Source organism: Saccostrea cucullata, unplaced genomic scaffold, assembly GCF_032062105.1.
Source record: "Saccostrea cucullata isolate Sc308-1 unplaced genomic scaffold, CSIRO_AGI_Scuc_v1 ctg606, whole genome shotgun sequence".
In the NCBI taxonomy this organism is placed as follows: Eukaryota; Metazoa; Mollusca; class Bivalvia; order Ostreida; family Ostreidae; genus Saccostrea; species Saccostrea cuccullata.
The window spans coordinates 146535-158335 of NW_026919429.1; the positions used below are offsets into that span (position 1 = coordinate 146535).

Below are 11801 nucleotides of genomic sequence, written 5' to 3' on the forward strand. Positions count from 1 at the left end.
ATGTCCTTTCTCAAGCATTAAGTGTATTCACTTCTTCTACTTTACTGGCTTTATTATGGAAACCAAAGATAGGCAGCTAAACCCCTTACCTGTATATTTTGAAATCAAGGCTAGCTGTGCATTTCTGAGAAATATCTTTGGGTGTATAGTTTTGTAATTAATGGATGCTGTACTTACCTGTGAATTATCTTTGGGAATTTTTGTAATTAATGGATGCTGTACTTACTTGAGAAATATCTTTGGGTAGGTTTGTAATTACCGGTAATGGATACTGTGCTCACCTGTGAAATATCTTTGGGTAGTTTTGTAATTAATGGATGCTGAAGAAGATCCTGGGCAAATGGACGGGCTTCAAAATCTTTGATCAGACACCTGAAATAAAAAATCTCACCCTTAGTAGTAACAATACAGACTCAAGATTATAGTCCACTGATAAAACTGCAGGTAGACAGTGGGGCACTACAAGTAGTTTTAATGTGTGAATCTACAGACTAATTGTCTTTGATTTTCAGCTTATCACATTTTAACTGTGGGACAATAGCCCTTATTTAGTTCTTGAAGTATCAAAGTAAGACTGGTCATTAAATGTAACTCCTTGGTCAAATAAAATTCCCATCACACAATAAGCAACTGCTCACTGATCCAATATTGGCAGCAGAATACACATCTTGGATAATCTATAAATTTTATTTCTCAATTCATTAAATATCTGAATGCTCAAAGTACAAGAAAACTCACTTATAACAAACTTATTCAGATCATGAAAGTGACATGCAATAACTAATTTTTATCAAACTATACATTTTGTTATTAGACTTTCTGTTGATTTATACTTTACAGCTGATGAAAATCCCTCATTATAACAATGGATAGCTATAATAATTTTGATGGCAAACAATCCTGAATGTCCCAGGCCTTCATTAATGTTTCCGTATTACAGTGATTCAGAATATTACAGTACAGTCTATATTACAATGCTAACAATTGTATAAAAATACTAGTCCCCTACTGGTAAGTGTAATTTTGTTCCAATTAAAAATTAAAAAGGTCATATTTTCCTAAAAAAAAAAATCACTGAAGCAAAACAAAAGTAAAATTTGCTCTGTAACCTATCGAGATACATTAATTTATTTCAAAAATCATTGCAAAATCTGCAAGTGTTCAGAAAAAGTACAAAAAAACCAAGTAGGACAGACAGACAGACAAAGGGGCATCTAGATGGACAGACAGACAGCTATACAGACAGACAGGCACAGAAGAAGCCTATTGTCCCCTCCTGTTTCACTGGTAGGGTACTAAAACATCTATGTTAGATGTTAACTAATTTCAAACTCTTATATATGAAACAGGAAGGGAGAAAATGTATGGCTGGACCGGAAATTGAACCGGGACCCCTGTATCTCCAGTCAGGTGCTCTACCAACTGAGCTATCCAGGTCAACATCCACAGCCCAAACCATTACATTCCTCCCTCCTTAAATAGTCTTCGCCCTCGAAGACACAACCCAAGTTCTTATTGCCCCTGGCAGGACTTTCACCTGCAATTCTAGGGGTGATCAATGGCACCAAATCTGTAACAGGAAAGGAGAAAATGTATGGCTGGACCAGGAATCGAACCTGGGACCCCTGCATCACCAGTCATGTACTCTACCAACTGAGCTATCCAGGCCAATATACACGGCCCAAACCATTACATATACATGCACTTTTTTCCAACTTCATAAATTATTTCTTTTAATTCAAAAGTACAATTATAGGCAATGCCTGAACATATTTTTAAAAAAAAAAACATTCTTCAGAATACAGTAAAGGCTAAATTCAAATCAAATAAACTTGAAACTTTTACAGCAATAAAATTCAATGTCATATGATATAAATCTTATCATTAAATAAGCAATAGTCTGATTTATTGCTTCTCTGGTTCATGTATAGTCTCTAATAAAATGAGTTCTGTACATTACTTACTGTGCGATAAAGTCTTTGAAATCGTCGGACCATTGATCGGGATTTACCAGCTGAGGCTGTGGATTCCTGAAGGAAGAAATTAAAAATAAAAATCACTACGGAGGTAAATCAGAGGGAAATCGAAGGCATGTATACAGCCATCAAAGGAAGAAATTCCACATAACCTACCAGGAGAATTCTGATTTATTGCATGCAGAATAAGCATAATATATAGCTCTTCATCATATCGAAAATCAAAGTCTGTTTCCTAATAACTAGATCATTGCCTTATCTCATTATAACCACACCAAAGAACATATATATGTACTCATCTAATAAGATTATTGGAAGATTTTTATATTAAACTGAAGTTTAATAATTTATTAATCATCAAACATTACCCTGCAGACTAGTATTTATTATCTGTAGAAATCATATTAAGAAATCTTAACTGACATATTGTCATTACTTTTTGTTTATTTGTTTTTGCTTGCTCATGCATTTCTGTTGTTTTTTTTTACAATAATAAATTTTAGTAAGAAATACCAGTGCTTCAGGATCTTTAATTGTTTTCTCCAATACATTACCAGCTAAAAGCTGGTAAATTTTTTGGTAATTTTAATTAATATTATTATCTAGTTTATTTCTCACATATGTGTCAGAACCAGAAGGACTAAGCCCCCCCCCTCCTTTTCTGCAAAGATAGACATAACATAGGCACTGAACATTTGGGCGAAGGATAACAACAATCCCCTCCCCCCACCACCCCCACCCCCGGCCACTTTCAACAGACACATTGTATTGTATAGTAAAAGAAGGGTAAGTGGTAGTGTTTGAAAAAAAAATATATCCTGAAATAAATCCAACCCCAACCCCACCCACAACAAATATGTGTTGAAATCTTTTTTTAAACTTTACAAAGGGAAAGTTAAAAGTTAATTGTTTAAAAAAAAGTTGATTTACAGAATTCAAAGACTGTTTTATAAATCTAGGGTATATTTAATAAAACAATGCAAAACTAATTAATAGAAAATTCTACAATTTTACAAATAAGATCTCTTCTAATATCATTTAGCATTGCAAGGTTTGTTCTGGTAGGATGCGCATCCTATTTTTGACTGTAAAGTACTATCATATATAGCACAGCTAGGACTACTTTAGTAGCTTGTTGGCAAAGAGAAAGTCAAGAATTTGAATTACTTTTAAAAGAAATGCCGATAGAATAATTTTCATAAACACATGTAAACATTTCACTATCCTTCCAAAAAATTATAACATTTTTGTCTTTAATATTTGGGTCACTTAGTGCAGACAAATACGAAAAACATCAAAAATATTTTGAATATATTTAGCATCAATTATAAATTGCTTATCAGTTGACAGCTAGAAACTTAAAATCCATAATACATGCAGTTGATTATATTCCATAGGTTAAACTGTTCCAAATAGCAAACAAATCAATGAATTTGACCAATAAATTGAAGGATGAGAAAATTTTTGAAAAGAATAAAAATCATGATAAAATAATATATATTCTGAAAATTTTATGATGTGACAAAATAAATCAACTTATAAAACAAAAATAAAGAAAGAAAGAGGAAAAAGTGAGAAAAAAGAGTAAAAATTTTTGATCTGATAAAATCATATATATACTACAAAGTAACTTGTAATTTGTATGCAAGGTTGTTGCTTTGAAAGCCCTTGTCACAAAGATTACATAAGGGAAGTTTGAAAGTTGTAGCTCTAACTGTTCAAAAATTATTGCAAAGGTTTAAATTTTTTAAAAATTTTGTCAGGATTCAGGTCAAGGTCAAAGGGTCAAGGTTGTTGGTATCCAATGAAAGGTCTTTTCACAAGGATAACATATGTGAATTATGAAAGCCCTAGCCCTTACCATTCAAAACTAATGGACAAGGTTAAAGTTTTTTAAAAGTAGGTCATTTGTCAAGGTCAAAAGGTCAACATTGTTGGTATCCAAAAGTCACAAAGAATACATAGAAAGGAAAAAGTTATTGCCAAGGAAAAAATTGCAAGGTCAAGGTAAAAAATATCCTCAAAACTCATATTAAAATGCTTTTATAACACAGCTAGAGAAAATGCAAGGTTAAAGTTTGGAATTTTGGTATAAAAGTATGAAGGTCAAGGTCAAATTATATCTGTGAAATATATGTAGAAAAGTTAAAATTACTTCAGATGACAAACAAACAACAGATATGACAAAAACTATATACCCCTAAAACTACATTTACAGGGACATAAAAAATATCCTCAGAAACTCACAAATGCTTTTATGACACAGAGATAATAAAATGCAAAATACTAGTAAAGGAGCATAATTAAATCAATATGTTGAAAATAAAAAAAATACTTAAGATGCATTTCAAATAATATAAAGATGTGGCTAAAACATAAGAAAATGTAGCATAGAACAGAAAACTAGGGGGAGTGGCAGCATGCTAAAATAGAGGCTGAGCCACACCATCTCAAGCTTACCTGGTCTCGTTATTCAACAGACTAGAGAAGATACACAAAAAGTTATCTCTACAAACTAAGTTAAAAAGCTAATCAAAAAGTCATTTAGTGAGGAGAAGATGTTAATTTAAGATGATGAAAGTTGGTGTTGATGATGAATGGAATAGCATGACATGCCATGTTAAACTGCTGACTGCATGCTAAGAGTTGTGTAATGTTTTCATAGCTCATCTTAAAACTCTGTCACATACCTAAATTTTGTTGCTCACAAGACTTCTTTCAAATAGAGATTGTATGTTTATCAATTTAATGCTTGTTCATTACCCTTTTTTGGTAACTAAAGTTAGTTTTTTTTCTCCACAAAATCATAAAAATACCTCAGTGCTTTACAAATTCTACTTTTGCAACTTATCAGACATCATAGATATTAGTCTTATTTGACATTCCATGCTTACCAATTACCAAAAAAATTGGCATCTCTTTGCTAACAGATCTCACAACTTGAACTCAAGAGAACATCAACCAACTCAAACAGGACACTCTCACTGGTAACCCTGGTACATCTTACCAGGAACAATCAAAACTGCATACAAAAATCCACTTCCATAGAAATTCAACTTTTCAACAATGCTAGCAACTCATTAGAAATGACAGTCAATATCTCACATAGCTCATAAGAAAATATTCAACACCTCACTGCTACAAGTCAAGAGAAACACTCAGCATCTCTCTACTTAGCTCACCAGAAGCATTCTATATCTGCTTACAGCCAATCAAAAACATTCAGTATCTGCCTACAGTTCATCCAAAACTTTAATAAAGACTTCTTACTGTGAGTTCATCCAAAACATTTAATATTTGCTTAAAATTCAACCAAAACATTCAATATCTGCTTACATTTCATCCAACACTACAATACATGTATCTGCTTACTGTTCATCCAAAACATTTAATATCTGCTTAAAGTTAATCCAAAACATTCAATGTCTGCTTACAGTTCATCCAACACTATAATACATGTATCTGCTTACAGTTCATCCAAAACATTCAATATCTGCTTAAAATTCATTCAAAACATTCAGCATTTCAATATTCTTCTTAGAAAAATTAGCTTAACTCTGATTCAGAAGCAGAAGTTGAAACCATCAATGATCAGACAGCAACAGTTGTACAAATTTTTCGTTGAAAACCTCAAAAATAATTTTTGAAGCATATGTAAGGTTTCATAAGTCAACACCAATTGAAACAAATGAGGAAGAATATTTACTTAACTAGTAATCTAAAATCTTGGAAATCTCCAACTAAACTCCTTCAATTGTCTCTTAATTAGCATCAAAATCTACACATTTTATCAGAAAATAAACTTATCAATCCCTTCATCAAATTTCTTAAAAAATATTGGATGTTATGTGCTTTGAGAGTGACTACATGGGCATTATAAATTATAATTTTACACAGCATGTCAATGGATATACTGAACCAATTTCACGCAAATTAATTTTAAAGAAGATACTGTGCAACCAAGTTTCTTGAAAAGCAAGGTGTATCAGTAAAAATACAACTACATAAAAAAATTAAATAAGTAAAGTCATATTCTAAAATGCTACATTTTATGTTAAAGTTTTGTGTTATTACTGATCTGGGTGTATAAATAGCAGTGATGTCATACCTTGGTATCTTAAACAGAGCTCTCATAGGATGTAGGTCTGACAAGGGGGGTTCTCCATCGGCCAGCTCTATAGCAGTAATACCAAGGGACCAGATATCACAGCGAATGTCATAGTTATATTCCAACTGTCTCTCACAGGCTATGACCTGTAAAATTAAACATAACTGTAAAAGAAATAGTATCAAGTATAAAATGTATTTTAAAACTGTGTAAACAATCACCATACGAATTCCTTAAAAAATAGATATGAAAAGCAAAATATGTTCAAAATCTCTTGTGCAAAAAATGAAATAAATATTTAAATCCCCCCTCCCACCCCCCCCCCCAAAAAAAAAAAAAATCTTGCCAAATATCACAATTACAAAGGAATAGAAGAACTGTCACACAAAGTTGTGCCTCAATCTCAACATCAAGCTGAGAAAATCATGGAGGTAATTTGTGACATCATTATCACACATCTAACAATGGATTCTCCAAATGCTTTAAAAATCAGATACCTATCACACAGTTAAAAGCACTTTAAAATCAAGACACATTTAAAATCATGGTCAGTCGCACAAATTAGGTTCACTTTTTGCCGCAAAGAACTAACTCTATGTTTAAACTGAATTCACAAACTTATCAATTTACTCATTTAGAAAATATCAACTTTTTTTAACATTCAAAAATTTTTTCATCAATACATTCCTTATAATCAATGAAATTCATATCAATCTTACATACACAAGCTAAAGATCTGACAAATTCCTCTGAAACCAGGAAGAAATACTTCCAAGGAACAAACTCTGTTGTAATTCACAACATGCACCCTTCAGACTAAATAGTGTCAGTTGTTTTGACAATGAAAATGTCTTGATTGCCCGTTTACAACCTAAAATCACTTACACCTTCTGTAAAATAACTTATCGCAGTTAGGATCTTCACAGTAAAATGGATGACCACCTCCTCAGCCAATGAGGCATAGAGCTGTCTGGGTCTGATGACCTCATTCAGTGATGAACTCAAGCTAAAGTGATGGCTGCAGACAGATATCATTTACAAGAAATCAAGGACACCATTTTAAAGTAGCACCATCCGATCATAATGCCATTTCTAAAATATGCTCCTGACAGCACATAAATTATGATTTCCTTTTGGCAAGTCTGGTTATTGATTCATATATGCATTTATTTAAGCCATTAAAACCTTTACTGAGGTGAATTATAGCAAAAATGACATTTACAGTCAAACTTTGTTACACTCGAACCTGCAGCTGATGGGACTGAGAAAAAACTTCGAGTTATCCGAGGATTCGAGATATCGAAGGTAAAATACTTCAAGAATGTGGTTGGGACTTCCAAATTACTTTGACATATCCATGGTATTCGAGATACCGAGGTTCAACTGTACATGTACTTCAAGAATGTCACAAGGAGTATATTTCATTTATATTGCTCCAAAGCAGTATTTTTATAGATTTCTAATTTAATAAAACAACAACTTTTGAAAAGATATTCCAAAACAAGGTTTTATACATGTATTGTTCTTATTTTCACAAGGTAATATCTGTTTTATTCATCTTTCCACAATTCATATCTAGATATAAAGTAAAATTCGTTTAGTACGAACATGGATGTTGCAAATTCACAGACACAGCGAAGTTATCTTTGATCCCCAACTACACAAATTTATCAAATTCCTTATACGGATATAATGAATTACGGATATAGTGAAGCAGTTTTCCTGGTCCCAGTCACTTCGTTATAACCAAGTTTTACTGTATTTCACTTATGCAAAGACAGACAAGGACTCAATTTTAAAGTAATTAAACAAGAACTAAATAAACAATAAAAAAAGATTTTGGTTTAATAAAAAAATTCATACTGCACTGATTCTCATAATTCTGATATCTGATTCCCTCATATGCCAATTTCTCTTTCTTCAAAACACAAATTTCAATTCAAGATGGATTTTTACTGTGTATTAGTATGAGATTTTTCTTCTGAAATCCTGATCAATATCACTCATAACTCAAGGTCATTTACAAAAGATCTAAGTAAAAATCCAAAACATTCTTAGAAAACATAACAAAAAACAAAACCAATAATTTTCTTTTTCATGTTGCTACCCGGTAATTGAAAAGTGCATATTAAAGCTATACATGTATTTGATATCTTTTGCTTCGAAGAATATAGAACTAACTTGTTAAAAGACTGCCATAAACAAAATTATGTAGAATCAATCTTTTTTTTTTTAAATAAAACAATTGTTTTATCTATGGAATAAAACAACTGTGATTAGCATAATTAGGCCATAAAAACAAATCTAGAGTGACCTTGAAAGGGTTTGGAGCTCAGAACACACAACCCCACCTCTGGGATTTTTCTCTATGCAAAAGTCACAAATACCAGGTATGATCTTGGACTCCCATCCCCCATCCCATCCCACCAGGAAACAAGAACCTCTAGCTTTTAAAATACCAGGTAGTAACTTTATTTTTGTTTGTCAAAATAGAAGTGGACCCCCCCCCCACATGAGCCTGTAACTGCAAATTTGTAATATGTCACTGAGATGGGATACCCAGTATATATAAAATCTTGTCTTGTGCTTTATTCAACAGCTATGCAGTTAATGATTTTGATTTAAACCAAAACTAAACCATTAATTGCCATAATTTTTAAAAAGGAAGTACATATGTAGTATAAACTCACAAAAAACCTACTTGATATCTTGGTAATCCACTAGCTGGCTATCGATTCAATGAATCAAAACAATCTGATTTATTTTTTTGGTTCAAGATTTGAATGGGTGGGCTGACAGTGATAAATCTTCTAATAATCAGCTTATATAAGAGTTGACACAACAGAGAGATATAGCCTTTCTCTACTGAAATACGTTAAAAAGTGTTGAGGGTTTAAGTCTGTTAGACATCTGTTTCTTGGGGGGATTGTTATTTTTGATGATGTGTAAGTTTAGGTGAGTGTAAGTCGATCAGACATTGTTGTGGTTATCTCCATGTTGTTGTTTTTTATAATTATTTATGTGGCAATCTGTTTATGACGAGGTTTGCTATATAAAATCACATAATAACAATCACTCAATTTTTTTTCATGGAGGTATAATATAAATACCACATGCACATGTAAGAAACAATATGATTGAAGCACTTATCGTTAGACTTACATTGATCCCTTATGTTTTCTCAATGAATGAAATTATTATAATAAGCAAATTAATACACGACACGTAGCCTACATGTATAAAGTTTATCAATTAAAAATTCTACTTAAAAAAAATTTATTAATTAGTCAGAAAAAAACAAACATGTTTAGCTACCAGGCACATTGAGTATGGAGTATATTTAACGGAACGACTTTGACACCTTAGCTAGCAGGTATGCACTTCTACCTAGGCCATTGAATAGATTATGTTCCAGTTTTCAATCGGCATTTTTCTGTTGTGAACTCAAGACTGCTGTCCAGAGACTATGAATAATCTCATTTGAAACTTATAGATTAAAAATGTTAAATTATCCCAGAAATGAATTTTTTTGGCCTTTATGCGGCAACAATATATGACCTCAAATCATTTATAGTTGGGTTTTTGTATAACTGAATGAACTTATCATGGTAATGCAATTAACCAGTGTCTAATATGATTAATAGTCATTTCCCAGCTAATACACCACAATACTGTCATTCTGTTTATTCAAAAAATAATGAATTTGTTTATTGTTAATAAATAAAATTAAAAAACAGAAATCTTATAATCTTTTCTTTTAGTGGAATTTTACATCAAAAAAAAAAATCAAATATCAAATTGAATCCCATTTAAATTTAACCAAACTTAACCATTTTCTTACCTTTCAGATATCCATGATTCCTGAATTTCTCAATTCTATGTTACACTATATATTATAAATATAAGCAGCATACAGTGTTCATTATAGAGCCCTGTCTATAGATGACGTGCACTATTGACACATTAGCTCCAGTACATGTACACAGAGGATTGAGAAACCAAATCAACATTCAATCACTTCAGGCAGATAAATATGCAAATGAGGGAGAGTTTTAGAAAGTTAACCTTATATTTTTTACATAGATTTTCAACTCTGTTCAATTTAATGTTCATGATATATACATGTCATTGAATTCAATCTAATTTAAATGGCTATATTTATATCAAAAATTTTAGTACAGTTTTTTTTTATTTCTTTCCCTTCTCCAATTTTAATGAAAGATCTACAGGAATATGTGGACATGCAAAATGCAAGACCCCCCAAAATCTGACCCCCATCTATCCCTCATTCCTACTCTTTGCCTATGATACATGGAAACAGCTAGTGCATACAAAGTTTTCTTTCTTTGAAAATAATTTTGATACCTAAATTAACTGAAAATCTCTTCAAATATCTTATTACACCCATCTTTTATATTTTTTAAGGCCTAGAAAAAAAATACGTTTGTTTCCACTTTCAAGCAGAAAAAATATAGGGTAGGTACCGCGTAGGTAGGGAATTTTTTTTTTTTTTAAATTTTTTTTTCCTTCCTTAATCAAAACGTGTATAGAAGTAACGTTAATGACAAAAGAAATGGTGTTTTCAAGCATTTCTGTGACTTAAACTTATAATAGAAAGGTGACTCAAACTTCTTTTTGTCTTGAAAAGCTTAGTGCAAAGTTAGAGACTATAATTCCCTGGGTGAAATCTTGCACTTCATGGGACAAAAGCATTTTAAAAAAAATTAGGGTCGGCACTATAAATTAGGGTCGGTTGGGAAAGCGGAAACAAACATATTTTTTTTCTAGGCCTAAATTAAAATGCGAAATTATACAATCAACTTCTCCAATCACCAGAGTAACTGAAATTTTGACTGCCTATATGAAAATATGGAACCCATGGCAAAATTGATAACAGTGATTAACAGCTATTTCTTAGCCTTAACAGTAACAAGTTTCTAAATCTTCTCTGCACTGCTTTAAGGCATTGCTGGAGCTAGTCATTAGGCAATTATATGCTGTTAAGCAGTTCATAAGCAGATCAATACTTTGGAAAGTTTGAAAGTTTTTCTTTTTCTCAAAAATCAACTACGCATGACCAAAAGCAGTCATGTCAAATGGTACTTGGCCTTATCATATACATGTACCATGCCCAGTCAAAACACAAGATCTCTATTAAACAAAATGCTCTTTATAAACAAATACTTTCTACTGCTAATATTGACCTAAGTATTGCTATAAGATGGATCTTACCTCTGGGGCCATCCAATAGGGGGTACCTACAGATGTGTTCTTCCTGGCGAGGGTACTGGGTAGGTGTCCCGACACACCTGTCACAAACGAGAGGGGGGAAATGTTAAATCAGATCACACACTCCTTCAAAATGAAGCATAGCTCAAAGAAATTCATCAGCCTCTCCAAAAAGCTAAACCCAGTCTAGGTGCTTAATTAACTTCACTTTCTGTATTTGATTAAACCACACCATGAGATGTATAAGCTTCACTATAGGTATCAACATAACAAATGTTAAGAACTGTTTTATACATGTGTATAGAGCAGCATATATCAAAATGGATTAAGATCTGGTTATTGTGTGCAGCTTAAATTCTTCAAAAGATGAATTTTTAATGAAGTACATGCAGTAAGGAAATCAAATAGATTGTTTTAAATTCAAATGAATACATGTATTTATTTTATTTTTGGACATGATAAACTTTCCTCCTTATTCAGCTTAAATC

At 32.1% G+C, this 11801-nt stretch overlaps 1 protein-coding gene across 5 annotated transcripts in view; it reads right to left on the reverse strand.

The window, feature by feature from the left end:
- The window catches only part of LOC134231347 (myosin-IIIb-like), a 35946-nt gene extending 24540 nt beyond the window's left edge, over positions 1–11406 (reverse strand). For all 5 annotated transcript variants that reach the window (XM_062713305.1, XM_062713314.1, XM_062713299.1 and 2 more), the window contains exons 1-4: positions 11317–11406; positions 6085–6230; positions 1965–2030; positions 282–372 (exon numbers count right to left, since the gene is read on the reverse strand). In XM_062713305.1, the coding sequence (XP_062569289.1) occupies positions 282–372; positions 1965–2030; positions 6085–6230; positions 11317–11328 (315 nt within the window). In that variant the 5' untranslated portion in view covers positions 11329–11406. The remainder of the gene's footprint in view (positions 1–281; positions 373–1964; positions 2031–6084; positions 6231–11316) is intronic.
- Between the last annotated feature and the right edge of the window lie 395 nt (positions 11407–11801).